Source organism: Grus americana, chromosome 3 (genome assembly GCF_028858705.1).
Source record: "Grus americana isolate bGruAme1 chromosome 3, bGruAme1.mat, whole genome shotgun sequence".
Taxonomy (NCBI): Eukaryota; Metazoa; Chordata; class Aves; order Gruiformes; family Gruidae; genus Grus; species Grus americana.
Window position 1 is genome coordinate 49,286,812 of NC_072854.1, and position 20,048 is coordinate 49,306,859.

The window sequence follows — 20,048 nt, forward strand, 5'->3', positions numbered from 1 at the left end:
TTTAAGTATGCCTGCACACTGCAAGACCTCTAACCCTTCACAATACTATCCTATCTGTGTGGGATGAAAGTGTGGCTAATAAATTGCCTAAAACTGACAAGAGCTAGTTATAGTTTTAAATTTAGGTGGCCTGGAGAAGTATTTCAACACTATAGCTCCACAGCATTGAAAAGCAGAGGCAAGCCTGCAAAGAGCACAAACAGTCAGACTTAATAGTTAGGCAAAAGCTTCCTAAGTTTGTTCGCTACCGGAGCAGCAAGGACTGGGATGGTACTGTGCTGCTCCTCTCCTTGCTGTGCATCTCCCACGGTAAACCCCAGGTCCAGCTAATTCTGACCTCAGACAGAGCAAGCCCAGTCATATTTCATGTCAATCCAAAGACATTCACACTGCATCCATTTACTTCCTTTTATTGCACTATTTGTCACTTGCATCAAGATTAGGAGCCTACATGGCAAATCTAATCTAAATTCGATTTTCTGTTTGACTACTTTACTGGAAGTCAATGCTTAGAAAACTGAGGGAGAACAAAAACAATTAATATGTAGTCTCTCATACAACCTACATTAAAAAAAGTTGAGACTTAATTGAAAACAGTTGATCCTTAATTTTACAAAATTATTCAGTACAGCAAGTCTTAAGAGAAAAATCCTGGAACTCTTTTTGATCCTTGTTTTATTTCTGAAGAAACTAATGACACTGCTGTAGAAAGAGGTCAGTTCACACAGCTTTTCTGAATGAACAACAATGCTGTGAAAACTGGGATTGATTGATAGCCTACTGTTTGCGTCATTATGTCCAAATGTTTACCATTTGAGTCTTCAAGGAAGCATGAGACAAAAATCAAAACAAGTTTTATGAAGACTTCAACAACACTGCAAATTAAAATTGTATCCAGAATTGTTTAGACATGATAGCAGTGGAAGAAAACTGTTTCCTTCTGCATTATACAATTTTTAATCTTTGCATTATGCACAATGTCTTAAATTTCTGGTGTGGAAGAGGAAAGAAGTCTTTCCCTCCCCCAGAACAACTCTGTTTTCTATCATTTTAACCCTTTGCCTCTTCAAAGCATTCTGTTGAACTCAAGACTGTTTCCTCTTGCAGTTGTTCCTCTGTAGTTATGCAAGATCACACTGTGTTCATCCCCTTCTAATAAGATGAGTCACCATTTCTAAATGAACTGTTTACAATATTAGGATGTTCTTTTACAGGAACTTCATAAATGTCTACTAAACTTTTTTTTTTTTTAATTGCTGTGAATTATTCACATGCGTTTTTTCAAATTTGATAAAACTCTGAAGTTCAGAACTGGTATCACTGCTTCTGGAAACAAAGGCCCCTTAACTGGCAACAGGAACACCTATCATCAGATGCATAATACCGTGGGGAAACGCAGCACGGCCTCTCTAGCAGCAACAGATAGATAACAGTTTTATTTATCTGTCATAAACAACATTGTTGCTGTAAGCAGGTAGCTTAATCTACCTAATCTCAGTAAGAGAGAGGTTATTAGAGAGTAGGGAAAAATAGCCATGGTGCTATCTCCTTCAGGCACAGATAATTAATTTTGTTATTCAGCAGTTTTGGGAAGAACACCCATAAGTAATGTGTTCTACTGTATCAGCTATGTGACCTTATGCTCTATTTGCAGGCAACAACATGGTCTTAACATCTCCTCTTCCTTACCTGCACAGAAACTATAACTATGCAGTCTAAGGGGACCACAGGCAATATCAAGCTTCATCTTTGTTTGTTCCTCCATAAGACACTAAATCCTCTCACAAATAGTAATAACTCAAGTTATTTAAAAGACCGCCTAATTTTCTGGAACTGAAACTACTGCTGACAATTCCATTTTACCACACAAGAGCTGTCCCATTAAAGGATCAACTTTTGTCTGTGCAAGTGGCATCCACAAGCATAGGAAAAAAGATCAGACAATGAGTTTACAAGCTGTAGCATGAATAATCAGAATAATCTGATTCTAACCCTGGAGTCCTCATGAATGGGTGTTTCATATTAAAATAAAAAGAGACATCTGTCATGAGCTTAGATTCAAAAACTAAATGATGCACAGTCTATGAGAAATAAACCTAAGACTTTGGCGTGTTGGCTGAAAAGGATCTTTGTACAATTTCAGGAGTGTAAAATGGTGAACAAAAAGGGAGACACTGGACAATTTTATTCTGGACTTCCCTGAGTAACCAGAACATTAGTCTTCTTGGAAGACATCTGAGAAACAAGGGATCTAAACCGGGAAATGGAAGAAAGTTGACAGAGACACACAGTCCCATAGGTATTTAAGTGTTATAGATTTTCATATCCAATGGTACAAAAACTTGTTGGAAAACTCAAGGAAACTGAAGCAGAAGTATAGATAATGGAACACCATAGGACAATAGGATAGAAAACACAAAGAAAAGCTAAAGCAGAAGTGACACAATGACTAACTACTTCCCTGAAGATCTATTTCTATTAGGAAATCGGCTAAGGTTTGAAAAACTACAAAAATAGTTATACAAATTGTGGTAAGCTTGGTCAAAGAAGCAGAAGAGCCAATTTTAAAGGATGCAAAAGCACATATGAAAAGAGTAACAAAGGACAGCAAGAGTTATGTATGACTAGAATAGAGGTATTGAAGAAACATGATGCAGGAAAAAGAAAGGAAACAGCTGTGGAGCCACTGACATGAAAGAAAATAAGATGGGTCAAGACAAGTTGAAAAAAGAACTGAAAAAAAGCGCCACTCTTCCATGATGCTGGGATCAAGATCAGAAATAATTAACATTGCCCAAAAATGTAAACGATCAGCTTGCCTCAGTTTTAAGTATGAGCAAACTAGGGAGAAACAAATGTAAAACCAAAACCAAGCACCCCCTTCCCCCCCCCAACAGGATGGGTTCACAACTGAGAACTAAACACAGTTTAATATGCTCAAATTCCAGAACTTGTAAAGGTTTACTTTAAAAGACTGAAAACTGAAATGAAATTGCACATCTTCCAGTAAGCATTTCCAATAACTCTAGGGGGTCAGAAATAGTAGTCCATGAATAACAAGCTAAGTATTATCTATACAGTCACAGAACTCCCAAGTTCAATTGCAATTGTATACAGCCTTTAATTTTAGTAAACAATAATTATGGAAATACAGTAAATACAAAATGTACTAATACACAATACAGGTTTACCCATAGTAAAATTTCAGACCAAGGTGTGTGTCTTTCATTTATGAACAGCTAACTGATAAATTACAATTTATTATTGCAATAACTAAAAACCCAAATAATAATATGCCTTAAAGAGAGATTACAGTAGGCAGCAATACAGAGGAAGTGATTAGTGGATTAGTTTGTGTTTGAGAATATTAATTTTAATATTTATTAAACACGACAAGTCGGACTTCACTGCTTTCCAAACTTCATGTCAAGACAGGAGGATCAGAACAAAGAAAAAAATTGAAGCAAATTACATGCATCAATATTAAACTCAAGGGGATGCACTTTCCGTGATGACTTGGTCTTACTATTTCTGTTGCCACATAACCACAACCACTGCCCGTGAAACAGCTAAACAGGCACCAAGGAAAAAGAAAAACTACTTGGCTAATGAGAAAATACCTGATTTATCACATTTGCTGTCTAAATACTCATTTAGACAGCAAATTAGAGAGGGTTATATCAGTTCTAACCTAGTCTCCCAAAATACTGTACAGTATTGCAGTAGAAGTACTGTAAGGTGAAAAGAGAGCATCTCCCCAAAGGTTCTCTTAACATTGTATTATTCTTAAAGATGTTTGCTACTAATAAAGGTAGTCATTCTCCTTGTTGTTCTAGAGGAACAGGGTATCCTTTACAGTCGAGATCATTAATGTAATTGTCAAAAGCTTTAAGAACTACACTGGCTCTTAGTGCTTGTTCTAATTAGAAGCGCTGCTTTTCTTCACACTTTCTGATTGTTACCAGTAATGTATAAATTGCTTGACAGGCGTTTTGACAAATGGGTTCCAAACTGCTATACCCTCTGTGACAACTCCATTCTGGTGATTAAGGACAAAAAAAGATGAGGCTAACACTCCTTGCAATCTGAAGACTTAAAGGGTAGACTCTAAGTAGAAGTCACTGTTTCCTTTGGTCTAACAATGCCCATGACAAACAGCCTTTAACTTTTATCCATCAGTTTTCCTCTGATGAACACTTTAAGGAGATAAACTATTTAGCAATCCAGAAAGGTGAGCACTGTACAGCAGTCATTAAGCAGGACAATATATACATAATTGAATAATGGACCAGTTTGAGGATAGACAGGGAAGTATAGGTTAGAATAACAACTGCTCAAGTTTTTAATTTTTAGAGCACTTCAACAAACAATAAAAGCCCTGAATAAATAGTTTCATAAGCTAATTTAAATAAAATGCAGTATCTAAGCAGTTACCCACAGTCTGTAACAGTCCAAAGTAATACTGACACATAATTTACAAAGACCATTTTCACTATCGCTGTTTTAATGTCACTATTCAACCCATTCTACTTCTGACAACGTTCTTTACATCATGTTTTCAACAGTTGATAATCAATGTATATATTCAATCCACATATATATATATATATAAAATTACATTTTTTCATTGAAATATTTTTTCTCAGCACAGTTAAAAGAGAGACTTAATTACATCCATGTTTCCTAAAGCAAAGGCATATAGACACTGTGGGTGGTTCTTGAAACCCTTCCCTCCCTCTTCTTGTGGTGGTCCCTAAGTATCTGGCAGCAAGAACAGCTCACATATATGGCTACAAATGCACAGTCTGAAAATCATATATTCTCTGTGTTCCCACGCCACAAAGCTCAGTTATGGATGTCACTACAGACAAGCAATCACAATTACCATGAAGCTTCCAGTTGAATGAAATGTTATTGGAAAAGATAAAAACAGAGGAAACAGGAAAAAGTTCAACAGATGAAGAAAAACAGAAAGACAGAGAAGCTCATATTGATTGTGCTGCACTGACAAAAAGATGCAACTAATGTCACCAATGCATTAATTCACTAAAGATGGAGGATAATAAACAGTCTTCGATATCGAAATTACTTTTTGAAAACAAGAGTGAAAGGTTGAGAACAACTTGCTTCACCAATATCTATTAGGTTTTTAAGCGTGTATTTGATGAGATACTACTTTTTTCCCCCACTTTGTTCAGAAAAATTAAGCAGATGTAAACTTTGATAACACTGGATAAAGTCTGAAAATCCAGATGTGGGAAAGAGTTTGCTATAATTTTCTAGTAAACCTTTGATAATATATTCTAATTTATTACAACATTATTTTAATGTCTTGACCGGAATGAACATAAATTGTAGATTAAGACAAAACATGTAAGTTTACAAGAAGAAAAATTAGAAGATACCAGAAAAGGTCAAAAGAGGACAATTTTTAATATCATGAAATTCAAACAGTCTTGACCACAAGCTATTTTTCCTTCAGCAACTGTTTCATCAAGATTCTCCTGTGGAAAGAGACTGTATTATCATCATTTTATAGATCACATACTGAAGTCAAAGAGACATTATGGCCAGAATTATCCATTTTTTGGAGGACGGGGAAAAAAGAAGAGTAATGAGAGGCCTAAAACTTGACTTCAGATAGTGCCTGGTGATGGCACACTCAATACCGCCCTGTAGTCTCAGGAGTTTAGTCCACTTGCTGGAAAAGGGAGAAGTATGTCCTCATTAGGGCTGCTAAAATTCCTACACGTAAAACTCAAAAGTGGCACTATGCAGTCTGGTGAGTTATTGGGTTTTTTTTTTTAATAGCTCAAAGCTGTATTAGAGCATGAACTCTTAATATGGTGCACATTACATTTGAATAGTGAATGAGATGAATGGATTAAGGCAAGCAAGAGAATAATCCACGATCACTTATTAGCTAAGTTGAATAATCATCAGAGTATGATGAAGTACTCAAGCCTAAACCCATGCTGCCCTTCACATCTGTTAAGTGCAGCGACCTTACCCAGTGCATGTTCCTCAGCAGTAAGAATCACTGCGGTCATGGGCATCCATCTTTTCAGGTCATTTTCCATAAATCTGATCCTTTCTCTATCATCTCTCCATTTTGTCCTAGTTTTGCTTTTTCCCCGATCTATTTCCTACGTCTTTTTTTTCTTTCTGTGTTGCCATCCTCAACTTTCTTTGTATTCCTGTCTGGGAAGCAGTCTACTTGTCCAGCAAACCCTGAACAAGTTTTCCCCAGTCCCTTATCTGACTACACCTGACTACCCATCCACTTGCATCATCTTGTTCTGCCAGTGCAAACTGCCCTTCTTTTCAACTTTTGATTCAATTTGTTTCTCCAAATGGGTCTCCAGACCATCCAAATCACTTTGCCAGCAGGACTTCCATTCCCATTCTTTCACAGATGTCTTACACAATCTCAGTGTGTGATCCACATGCAATATGCTTCTTTTTCCGCATCCTTTTATCATCTCCTATCCCACTTACTTTGTCCAGGTGCTCACAGTTACGTCAGTTTTTGGCTTTTGCCCCAACCTCATCCTGCCACATTGTTTATAGTCACTCTCCCCATCACATTTAATGACTCCCAGATCCGTCATTTTCTTTCAAATCTTTTGTTCAGTCAGCCTGCCTCCCCTCCACTGGCTCTGTGTATCAGTCTACCCCCATATCTTCTCAAGAGTTCATATTATTTTCTGCATTTAGCTCAGACATCTTTTCTTCTGTTACCTACCACAAGAGGAGGAGAACACTCAGAATATAAGAGGAACAATTGAACTACGCAACAATACAAAGCTGCACTACAGGAGAAATTCTGCTGAATCCTAGATAGCTCACACCCATGTGAGAGAACAAAGTTATTAAACTCTAAGTTTGCAAGTTGCTCAGAATCTCAAGGATCAAGACTAGGCCAAATTTAAGCAGATTTATACAGGAACAGTCAAGTATATTCCAATACAAGGAAACCCTTCTGACAAATTTCAAATCGCTCCTCCCAAGTGTAAGGTTAGGACCTATTTTAGTTCTCTTCTTCCAAGTAATCACTATATTTTGCCCCTACTGAGTAAATAGTATAAGCTTTTTTTTTTCTTTTTAGTCTTTAACAAAAATGAAGCAAGCAATTAGCATAGCACATTTCTATTCTGCTATTAAAGATTGGTGCATTTGTTGACATCTGAAAAAAAGGTCTACTAATGGAAAACATCAAGTTACTGGTACTCGGATTAAAATTACATTACATTCATGCTTTTAATAAAGGCAGTAACTAGCACATTTGCTATCTGCAGTTTTAGCAAATCCACATTAAAAATATCATCCATTATATCCTAGAATAACTTTTGCATAAATGCTTTTTGAGTTTCTTTCATTTAATTTGTGCTCTTGACTGCCTTCCAAGTCAAAAAGCATCATCCTTCTTAGTCTTTTTTTAAAATTCACTTTGTACCTTTTCACTAGTGTCTGTAAGATCCTCACACTTAAGTACTTAAAGATGGTTAAACTTGCTTGTGCTAACATTCAAGTATCTATTTGTATCTTGCTTTATCTTTTGGACAGTTAGTTGAAAGCATTACCTAAAATTATGCTCTAAAATTTATAGTAGCTTTAGGAAAAATGGACACATGGATAGCAACATTCCATATTTTTCTAGCCTTTTGTTATTTTTAGAAATTGTTTCCATGTGTTAACAAGTATTAAATGGGGGGTAAAAAAATACTTTTGAGATTTCAGTCAATTTCTAAGATTACCATACTTAAAGAAATCCATGACAACTGTTTGATTTTGAATTACACAACTTCTACATACAACATCTTAGAGATTGATACACTGATTTCAAATTTAGTGTCAAAAGGTCCTGATACTACACCAGTAAATTCTATGCCAAGATATTTTCTAGACTATCAGACATTTCTCAAAATAAATTGCAATATATTGACTGAAAAAAGTTACCCATTTACAGGTACTGGTAAGACAACAGCAAGAACAAGATGAAAAACATTTCACATTGAATAATTTTGATCTTAATTTGCAAAGTACATACACTTTTTAGGTGGGATAAGCATTTCTGGATGTTATTTTAACCTCAAAGATTACAAATATTATAAGTCTGATAACTTTTACGTTTATTTTTCTGAATAACTGATCAACAAATGCTATTGTATGAAATGATATAATGCTACATGAACTGATCGGTGTCTTGTCACGCAATACTACTTAGTAACCATAAATAAACTATTACATACTTATAACAATCTCTTTCTTTTCAACAAGGAAAAAAATATTCTGAAAACATCTTAAATTTCTATCAATTTTGGAGTTTTACATATGAAAAGTTTATGCAATACAAAATTAAAGGTAACTTAAAATAAAACTTCTGTTGATGTTGATTTAAGAATATTTTTTAAAAATGCAGAAAATAACATGTGAATGTTTTTAAGAGCATGATGGCAAAGGAGTAGACAAATTTTAAAACAAAACTTCCAAAGATTAATTTCAGGACTGAATTTAAGGACTGAATCTTATCCTCTCCAAACGTTGCAGGTGATGTATAATGGGCACACTAAAGGGCCAGGAAGGAATGAAATCTGAAACTGTGGTACGGAGACATAGTTGTACCTCCAAAATCCCCATATTAAAAAAAACCCAAAACCAAACCAAACAAACCCCCAAAATTAAACAATAAATCAACAGAAAAAATTATCTTATTGGACAGAAGTTGTTTCTACAGTACCTTCAGAGGTGATAGCACTAGGACACACATCTTTTAGCAGATCTCCCAAAGTATGCAACTGTCCTCCTGAAGCAATTGGTCGAAATAGCTTCTGCATAAAAGGTCTCTCTGTTGTTGCCTGTTTTAATAACAAAATTAGCAAAAACAAATATGTAGTTTTACTGTTTGAGAAAGGCAGAAGATAGGACAGAACAAGAGGTTGCAGCAGAACAAACACCTGGCATTTCCATTTCTTCCCCCCCCGCCCCTTGCATTCCATTCATATCATGAAATGCAGTGGAGTTTTTGTTTGTTAACAACTGAAAGTTGACACTCCAGAAAGCTGTGAAGATAATTTATAAACAGTGTCATGGATATAAAAGTGTAATTTTTTTTAATTAAAAAAACCCCTTCTGTAATGGGAATAGGATTTACTTGAACAAAACATTTTAATATATTCTTAATTTAAGTAAAACAAGCAGTGAGCACAAACTTAGGAGCTCAACACACACCTCTGTTTTGCCAAGTCAAACAAACATCCAGTAACTTCTGTAATAGTCAATATGTTTCTAAAAGGAGGAAGATAAAGTTTCAATGGCAAACAAGTACTCTTATAGCTCAAGCCAGGTGAATTTTTTTCCAGTAGATTTTACATTGGAAAATTCAAACTATTTCAGCAACAAGAAGCAGAGTACAACTGAAAAAAAGGAAGAAAAAAAATATTGTTGTGCTTTGACAGACAACCTACAGTCTCCTGCCTACTTCAGGAATTAGTCTCGTGTAAAGGACATATATGCCCCACTTCTGCTGCAGATATGCACAGGAATTCAGAATGATTTCAACTGCGGGTCCTCTTAGATCTTGCACATCATCATAATTTCTTTTGGAGACAAAAAAAGCAAATTGTTTTATTGCCTATGTCCACAACTTAGGCAATAAAACTCCCAATGCTGCAGAAGAAGCAAAGTAGCTTATGGGCTCTACAGATGCAGTTCTTTAAGCACTGTGGCTATGTTAAGGTAATCCCCTTTGAGTATCTATATAAGCAACTCTGGGGTCAGCAAGCATCTGATACTGAAAGGACAGAAAAAGGCTTTTTTTCTGGCAACCTGATCTCTCCTCCCAAACTGGGCACCTGAGCCAGAAAACAGTAGTTAAAAACCTCACAGTCAACCAACTCAAAAATTTTAATCAAGCTTTAAATTGTTGCTGACAAATTTCTGCTAGCAGCTAACTCCAGAAAGCAGCTGATGTAGCCTGCATTACGAGTGACTGGGCTCCAGTAAATTACGCTTTCATCACATATCTTAATTGGAAAAAGCAATACAAGCCACTGCCCCTTCCAAATGTCGTTTCCTACCACTTAGAAAGTGGTTCCTGTCCTACTTTAAAGTAAAAAATAAAAACAAACCAACACAACTCAGCATCAAGAAGTATTTTATCTTCTGGTGGCATTTTTTGGAAAAAAACAACCCCAACAAACAAATATAGCAAAAAAATTAAAAGATAAAAATTAATTTTGAAAGGAAGTTATGATGGGGTCTCTGTCACCTACCTACATGAAAAGCCACAAGCTGTAGATTAACCATGACAACTTAATTGTCATTCACCTCTCCAAAACAGCAGGGCAAGGAGTCTTTTTGCAAGAGTGGTACACTACCTCAAAGTAGTTCCAGGGCAGTACAGAGCAGAACTGTTGACACACAGCTACTTGTTACTTCTTGCTAACAGTCTCCAAAAATGGAAAAAAAGTCTTTTTCCAGTTTTTATGAAGACTGATCAGAAGGAGCTGACTAGCTGCTGGAGGCAATTCTCTATGTCTTCAGGGTAGCAGACTGTGGACACAAACAGCACTAATGAAGTGTCTGAACATATGAAAGATGATGGGAGGCATGCAGCCAGCAGGATCCACCTCAGACAAATCCACACTTGAGAAGTGAACTCTGGCACATTACAGTGAAGAAGTGTACCTCCAAAACATTATCAAAAATACAAACAATATAACCCTAAAACATTGTTATAGCCCAAACTATTTTATATCAAGCTTATTTTTAAAAAATAATCCATTATTCACAGAAGTCTAATCAGAGCTCCCAAGTGCTTAGCATCTGAAGTAGCAGAAGTGGAGATAAACACCAGGAAGATGCAGGCAAAGGTGGTTATCAGCAATGGACTTTTAAGATAAGAATTTCCCAAGCACATACTGCAGTTTCTCATTATTTATTAATAAATTACAATCAAATTTTCCCTAGTTATCATAATTTAATGGCAAGAGGAAAAAGCCAGAGATATATTTTCTAAAATCTCCCACATAGTTGCTGACTGCTGCAAAGCAAAATCCTGAGCTGTCATGAAACATTATAGAAAATTAATTCAATTCTATATTTTAAGTGTTGAGCAACACCAATGTGGTAACGTAAATAAAAATCACTGGTCTCCACCAATGTTAAAATTATAAAAGTAACTGCCTGTTGTTTACACAAAGATTTGGTTCACAAAAATAATCCTACAGGCAGAGTATTACCCCAACATGCTTACACTTCTTCCCTTCCATGTAGCAGATGCTTTATGCATTAAAAGAGTCAAAAGAAGAGTCCCATCCTACAATCCAGAATGCTTATAGGACAACTTTTCAAAGTATCTTAGTCATATAGGAGCATAAATCATTTTAGAAAAATCTTACCATCACCCCTTTTGAAGTTTGGTAGCTAGTAATGTAAGCCCAACTTGACTACAGCTTTCTACTCTAGTATTTAATACAACACATGAAGGAATAGCCAACATGAGTAATTGCTTACATAATGTTGTGTTTTGTATAATATTTGCTTAATCAATCATGCAAAACAGTACTATCTGTAATCTAACCCACAAAAACATCACTGCATAGCTATTAACTGACAATGATTTTAAATAATCTACATCAGGCCTAAAGTATGTATTTGTACAGTACCCATTGGGTTTTTTCCTACTAAGATTATCATAGCTTCAACAGAATATAGCACTTCTTAAATTATTTTATTTTACAATCTAGCCCCAATGTAGCTGTGACCTGTTCAAGAGATGCTGGATGCATTTGCAGGATACAATAGGTGAGAGTCAATCAGTAATTGCTGATGGCAGATCTACCAAGGAAATACCTTCAAGTATATGAGCATATGAACACAATCACCTGGTCCAAAATTTGCGGTGAATTTGACACTGATCATGTCTGCAAGTTTTTATGAAAGCAAGTATTCAACTCTAAGTTAACATATTTTCTAGAAAGTTGGACGTATTTATTGCAATTGAAATTTCTCGTTCTATACTACTGTACTGCACCACAAATCTTGTGCTCTGCAGAACAAAAGATGACTTTACTCTCTTTAAAGAAAGTTTAAACAGTAACAGTGATAGGAAAGTGACAGTGAAAACAAAATTACACTACAGTGAGAAAAAAATAATTAAAATTTCCTATTCAGCTATACTGGCCTTGAGAAGACTTATAGGTAAGGGAAAGCTTTAAGGAGGTCCTTTAAGGCAGCATAAAGCCTCACAGGATCAGAGATAATCTAGAGTTACATATTGTGCTAGAAATAACAACTCTTTTTCTTCCCTATCACCCTGCCAAAAGAAGAGTAGTCAGCTTGCCTGGTCCTTTTCAGAATCAACAGAACATCAAACACTGCATGAAATCCACAATTTAATTAGTCAGATATTTTACACGGGTTGTATCTTAAACTGAAGATGTAACTCATGAACTGCTGGGGTTTAAACCGGAAAAATCACAGAGTTACCAGTATTTCCATCTAGAGGAAGGGATTTGGATTGTCCGTCTAAACACCCTGCTGCTACTCTAACAGTATTCAAACAAATAAAAGTTACCATACATATTGAACCCACAAAGTATAAAAAAAATGAATTCCTTACAATTCCCACATGTGCATAAGCTGGCAGCCTAAAACCATAAAACTTGAGACTTCCCTACATACTCCATCATATTTTCAGTAACTTGTCAAGTTCATAGTCTGTGCTGTTTTGTAATGAACCGCTTTACACAAAAAAAGTCCCTCATAATTTAAATTTATCATTTTGTTTAAACTGATTTAAACTCAACCAAGAAGCTTTAAAAGTACCAATAAGAGTTTGCATAACGATTTAAGCTATTTTATATAAAAAGGAAAGTACAGGAAAATTAACTCCTCCCTGAAAATAAAATTAATTGTATAAATTCTATTAAGTATTTACTCAAAAGTCCATTTCTGTATATTTTCTAAGATGCCCTCTGCTTTGTAGAAATGTTTTCAATTAAAAATCTCAATGCACAATGAAGTGACTAAATGAAAAGATGACAAATTGCTGTAATCCCAGAACCATCACAATACTGCGTCTGTCGGCGAGCAAGATACTGCAAAGTCCTATCTGAAATACTGCTCTTTCACTGGTGCTGAAACGCAGTTTTTCTGCTGGTATTTCTGGGTATCTTTGCCTTCTTTTTGCTTAATATTAGACCAGAATCACTGAGTACCTTCATTGTGGAAAAGGCACAAGCAACATTTCTTTTTTTTTTAGAAGTGGCAGCTAAGACTGAAAATCACCAATAATATCAGGTAAGAAAGAATTTGTGTCAGAATGGGAAAGAACTATTTCTGGGTGTGTAGAAAAAAACCAAGTTCTAAGGACCTAGCCTAAGGCGGCGCTCCTGAACTTGCCCTACCTCTTGTTTTAAAGTTTTACAGTTTTAGTAGCGTTACCTACAGTTGCTTCAACTGCTGCGTATTTTGACTTTCATTCAGAAACTAGTCACGTGAAGAAGGGTTACTTGGCTCTTTAAGCTTATTTCATATATCCTGATACCTGCAGAACAAGGCCAATAGAAACATTTGAGTGGCTTCTGGAAAAAAAATCACCAACGAATTAAAAAAACCCACCACGTCAGAAAGAATGTTCACATGTGTAAATAGCTAGCATTAGATGGCCAAAACGAGCCAGCAAGGCAGCCTATGCCACAAATAGCATCAGTGATGTAGGAAGGAGAAGAACATTTGAATAGCAGGTCAAACTGACTATCATCATCTAGAAAACAAACTGACTATACAGTAAAGAAATCTAAGAACGCTTTTAGCCCAACTCATATTCATTATTTCACATTATTGGGATAGCTGCAGGCTGCATAAGATGGTGATTGCTGCAAATAATAAAATGCTTTATAAGAAAAATTCTGTGTACATAGACCTCTAATTCTTCCCCCACCATTCAGTGTTGCTGTTCTAAGCTTTCTATCTCAAATCCTGCTCGCTCTTAAACAAAATTAAAACCCAACCACTTGCTTTTGTAATGGCCAGGGTAACTGAAATAGATTAAATCAATTTCATAAGTTAAATTAAATGCTGCAAGTTATTTGTGTATAAATAACTAGCCAATATCTATAGCAGTCCTTTTTTGCGCTTTCCTGCATATTTCTTGTTCATATAACCTATTTAATATTTTGAAGTATTAATTTATGTTTGACCTATGAAAACATCTTACGCTTATGCTACATACATCCTAATTAACTCCACAACAGAATAAAGGTGATCATGTAGTTAAAAATATCAATACTGCCTAACTGATACTTGTAAGTAATTCCTATTTCATCATTCGATAAATAAAAGCTTACAAAAAAAGCTAGACAAGCATGTATTGAAGGCAATACTACTCTAGGCACAAACCTGTGATGTTAAACTTCAAATTCTCCCTTTCACTTTCATTTGTAATCTCAAATTAAAAAACACAGGAGGTACTGCATTACTTATTAAATTGATTAGTTTCTTCTATGGTCCAATCTTATTTAACTTTTGTTTTTAATCTTAAAATATTTTCCTATTCACAATTGCTGTTGTTTCCCAGCTTACCTTCCAGTTTATGCTTCTAAATAAACAGATTCTGAAAGATTTGTATGTCAGATGAAGTCTCGGTATTTTACTTAAAATATTTCAAAAAATTATTATATTTTTACTTCTTCATCGACTATTTCACAAGCAATCACTTCGTTCTTCAGTCAGGATAACCTTGAAACAGTATTTTCCAATGTGCTAAGAAATAATACACTTATACGCTCTAAGGCTAGAAATTCAAGTTACAGCATAACTTGAAATCCATTATTTAAATGCCAAAACACAACATCAAGGTAACTTCATTTTCACTACTGAGTTGTAGTATAGTATACCTATGCACAAACACTACATTTCAGTAAGTTAACAGCAAACCTACAGATTAAAAAAAAAAAGTAAAATAATTCATGTTTGTTACTTACAAATAAACTTATATTGTGTCCAATTCCCGAAGAAATCAATAAAAGGTCATTTATTCATTTCAACACAAATGAAGGAAGCCTTTTCTTAACAAGCTGCCATTACTCAAAGAGTTGTTTGAGAAGCAGAAGGAAAAAAACCCAGATTCCTCTCTGATACAAGACATATTTAAGCTAAAAAACTGTGATTCTTGCATCTTCATTAGATGTTTGGGGAAAAAAAAAAAAAAGGAAATGATATGTTTCTTTCCACTTCACATCTTGTATGATAGCAAACAAGACTCAAAAATGGTTACTATGTCAGACAGAACTATAATACTTATATTTATTATGATCCAAAGAAAACACTTTTTGACTTTGGCTTTTAAAAATCTCAATATAAGATACAGAAATCTTACACTCCAAAATACATCTATTAAAGCAATTCAAAGCAAGTTACCTGCTAGAAGCAAAATGCCAGATCACTTAAATGAAAATCCTGACACAAAGGGATTGCTGAAACAGAGGAAGACTTCCCACAGATTCTGAAATTATCATCACAAACATTTCCAAAGGAGGAAAACAATTTTAGTCACCATATATCTTTGTTAAGTTATACACAGTTTAACACTGCATTTTACTAAGATGAATGTGATAAAGCCAAACATGAAATAAATGCATTACATTGTGTCCTCAGACAATTGGAATTACAATACAAGAGAGAAACTACAATGCTAATATACTGACCAACTAAAACCAAACAAAAATATAATGTGAGAATGCTAGTTTAATAAATGCCTCTGAAATAGCCCTGGATTATTTTTTCTGATTAGTCCAGTATTTTTTCTATGCTGCAAGGAACTTTGATCACTGTTCTTAAAATCATTGTATTATTCATCACAGACTTGCTCCAAACTGTAGTTATAAAATTCAATTTATAGGTGGTGTGGTAACAGCAAAGCTGACTTCTAGAAAAACAGAAATTTAAATAAATAAGCTGCTCAAAATATTCATATTGCTTTATTAAATCTTAAGTTATCTGAATTTCCGCATTAAAAAGTATTAATTACTCCCCTCTATTTCCTTAAGTGATTATTTTACTTCAATATATCAATGTCAACGCTTATAGTCCACAGGCCGGGGGGGGGGAGTGGACAGAATTTGTAATTCTGTTATTAAACCATTTTAATTGGCTTATCTCTGTTCCCTCTATTTTGTAATTGCCCCAACATCCATGCTTTACAGGTCTGTTTGCAAATCACTGATCTCTGATGACAACAGACACACAAAAGGGAAGAAATTCAAATGTTGATAATATTTATTCTATTCGAATACCAAAACAAGCTATTTCTACAAGCCTGTCCCACTTAAAAACAAACAAACCAACCAACCCAACTGATTTCTACACAAAGTCTAATTTACAGCCACAGCACAAGGCTGTGTCTGCCACTCTAGAGCACAGCATTTCACACTATCTGGGACTTTCCAGTGACAAAATGAGAGGTTACCTTCAGGAAACTCAATGCTCAACCTGGATCAAAATGAAACACATTAAAATACCTCTTTTTATTGTTATCTATTTATTTTTTAAGTTATTTAAAATAATTTCCTTAGAAGCACTGGTTACACTGTTGCCAGCACATATAATTTATCCGTACCAATTTCTTTGCTAGAAGGAACATACCATTCTCTTAAAAAGCATATTAGTGCAGTGTGGACTAAAGAAACTCACTTAACTGTAGACCTCAAACCGATTACTTAGATTTAACCTTTATTTTTATACCTTTACACAGACTCAGCTAAAAATCCGTAACTGCTGTCCTCCACTTCCCTTGGCTAGCCTTCATTTGAAAGATTAAATTAGTAGGTTTTAAGAGGCATCCACAGAGCCCCAGTAAAACAAACTAAATCAAAGTTACAACTCTCTTCCTCCAAATTTCAAGCAACCCTCGGCCCCCTTCAAATCCCACCACAAGCAGTCAATGACTATAGGAAGGACAAGCAGCTAAAGTTAAACTCAGTAAGAAATACATGGATACACTGAAAGCAGCTTCAAAGAACTCTTTTCCTCAATCAGCTATTTGATTCATCTCTTCATCTCTTTTGTAAGGCAGCACATTCACCTTGATTCTCAGCTCCACAAGCTCAAGTACACACATACACACACAGAGAAAGGAAATGATCTCTTGTTTTATCCATTTAAAATCTGTTACCTTTCAAATTTCATTGGTATTTTTTGAGCTTCTATTATGAGGCATAAAATGCAACAACAATGTGATTTGTCTTTATCCTGTAATCATCGCTCCTCTCCCCTCCTTCAGATCTTCCAAGCCATAGAGGGCTTCGCCCAGGCACCCCATTGCTTCATTGTACATCTTTGACAATTTTTCTGTTTCACTTACTCTCCAAGTTGTTAGGACTGGAACAACCTTCCAGAAAATTAAAAGACTATTTCTGGTATTTCTTTAATTAGTCTCTGCAAACTCCATCAAATAGATGCTTTAGTTATGATTTTGTGTGCTTTGAATAAGGCTGGTGTTGCTTTTGTTAGCATTCAGAATTTTGAGCCGTTTACCTGCAGCATCACATCACTGTTCAGAGAATAATCTACATTCTATTACAAAATAGAACCCATTAAAATTTTTTGAATAAAAGAACTAAGTAATGGTTTTATATGTCCAATATGTAACTAAAAACCATAAGATGAAAAGGAGCATAAATAGGCTCAACACACGTATCTAGAATTACCAGAAAAATTGACTCACTGACAGGATGTGATGGGGGTTGCAGGACTAGCTGTAAAGTCAACATATAGAATAAATCAAATTACTTGGTTTTCCCCATAATACACCTTAAATTGCTTTAATAAATTACATATTTTCAGTGGCTGTAAAAATTATAGTATATACCTGATTACAACCTATAGAAAAAATAATGCATCCTTTCACTTTTTCTTGAGTTTGTGTTAGGATTTCTGCAGTTATGTGGTGAGAAGAAAGCTTTGATTTGCTCAGGAAATTAAAAGTCTGTACGGTGATGAACAGGAACTTTATACTCCCCAATATTTTTAAGAGGCATGCAACTAAGTTAAAAAAAACCAAAACAACACACACAACAAAACTCTGACATGAATAGGCTACACATCATACATTTAATTCGCACTAATAGCAGTCACATAAATTAGCAGTGCAGAAGTATATCACTAGATTGAAGCTTAAGATAATTCTATGAATACCTGTACATGTGCTTTAATATGGTGATGACAAATGTGTATTTGGATACATCTTTAAAACTTCTTACTCCTAAGATTTGAAATAATATGAAAGGATAAGATATGAAAATAACATATACTGTTATAAGAATATTTCATAAAAGGAAGGACATACAAACTTATTAAATGAATCATTGTTCTCCTATAGAAGTGTGTATTCAAATTATCCCAAATCGATTCTTACCTTTGCATACTTTATGTAACATACCAAGAAAAATATAAACTTGCAATCAAAATTATAACCTGTACACCTATTGAATAAAATTAAAATTTTGTTATTCTTTAAAGCATTTTTAACAGTATTACAAGCTGGAAATCCTTTAGTTTTTGAACATTAATGATCACCATTTTAAAAACAAGAACAATTATATGATGGGTTCCCTTGGTGGAAGCTTGTTATGGTCTGTTATGTGGCAAATGTTATGTCAAGAATTGCTGCAAGTAATACTTAATGCCAGAACTAATTACTATCTTAGCTGAGATGGCAGTTAAATTAAAGCCACAGCTAGAATTATAAATGCATCTGGAATAAGGTTAAAATTTTATGTAGTAGGGTTTATTACAGATATGTCTAGATAATAATACTGAACAATTTTTGGTCATGAATGGTTAAGGACTAGTCTCATCACATGTGCACAACAACTCATGTCTTCCTTGAAGCCTTTCATTGAACAGAACACACTGTATGAAGCAACTGCAGTTTTACCCTCGCCTCCCACATAATTAATAATTTAGCATTATTACAAACCTACAGAGATATATTGCAACGTTTTCAGCTAGTTCTCCCACACGCATTGTTGAGGGCCATTACTTGCTCATCTTTAAAAAAGATAAAAGAACCATTTAAAATACCACTCTTTTCCATGTTACTTAAACTGGCAACGTGCTTCCTTACAACCTTTTAAAAAAAGCTTTATGTAATAGCAACAAAATCAGTTATTACAACCATGTAAAACATTCAAAAGCCTTATCACATGTTCTGCTAATCTGAAAAAGATATGCCTAGTTAGAACACATTGTTTAGCAAACTCAAAGCATTCAAAATTTAACAAGTTGGCTTAATTGTAACACTTCAGAATAGAAGACATTGCTTCCATTTCTCTAACTGTTTCTAAAGACGCATCATGCTGTCCACATTGATTTTGTGCCCATGTCAAACATGTTCACATCACATTGTGTAAAGGCTGAGAGAAAAGGCACAAACCTCTCTGAGGAATGCTAGATACTAGCTTGGTAACATCAAGGAGGAGCTTGATGCTGTCACAGAATTCATAAGAACAATGGTTCCTAAGGAACAATTTAAGCTTCTGTCGCTTGATAGAATGTATTTTGGCTTTTCAGATTGGTTTCTCAGCATGTTAGCATGTTGATTATGAATCCCAGATTGATTAAGGCTGGAAGGGACCTCTGGAGGTCATCTGGTTCAAATCCCAAGCTCAAAAGTAGGGCTACCTAGAGACAGTTGCCCATGTCCAGGTGGCTTTTGAATATCTCCAAGGATGGGGATTCTACAATCTCTCTGGGCAACTTCCGCCAGTGCTCTGTGACTCTCACAGTAAAAAAAAGGAAAAAAAGAAAAAAAAGAAAATATTTTTCCCGATGTTCAGATGGATCCTCCTGTGTTTCAGTTTGTGCCCATTGCCTCTGGTGCTGTCACTGGGCACAACTGAAAAATGCCTGGCTCCCTCTTCTACACACCCTCCCTTCATATCTTTATACACATTGATGAGATCCCCCTTTGAGGCTTTTCTTCTCTAGGCTGAACAGTCCCAGGTCTCTCAGCCTTTTTTCCTCCTCATATTTGATGCACC

General features: G+C 35.1%; 1 protein-coding gene across 4 annotated transcripts in view; it reads right to left on the minus strand.

Annotated features, from left to right (window-relative positions):
- Window positions 1-20,048, minus strand: part of ATG5 (autophagy related 5) — an 83,098-nt gene that overhangs the window by 16,621 nt on the left and 46,429 nt on the right. For all 4 annotated transcript variants that reach the window (XR_008576361.1, XM_054820346.1, XM_054820344.1 and 1 more), the window contains one exon: window positions 8,741-8,858. Coding sequence is in view for 3 of the 4 variants with exons in the window: in XM_054820346.1 (XP_054676321.1) it covers window positions 8,741-8,858 (118 nt within the window). In the remaining variant the exon portion in view is untranslated. The remainder of the gene's footprint in view (window positions 1-8,740; window positions 8,859-20,048) is intronic.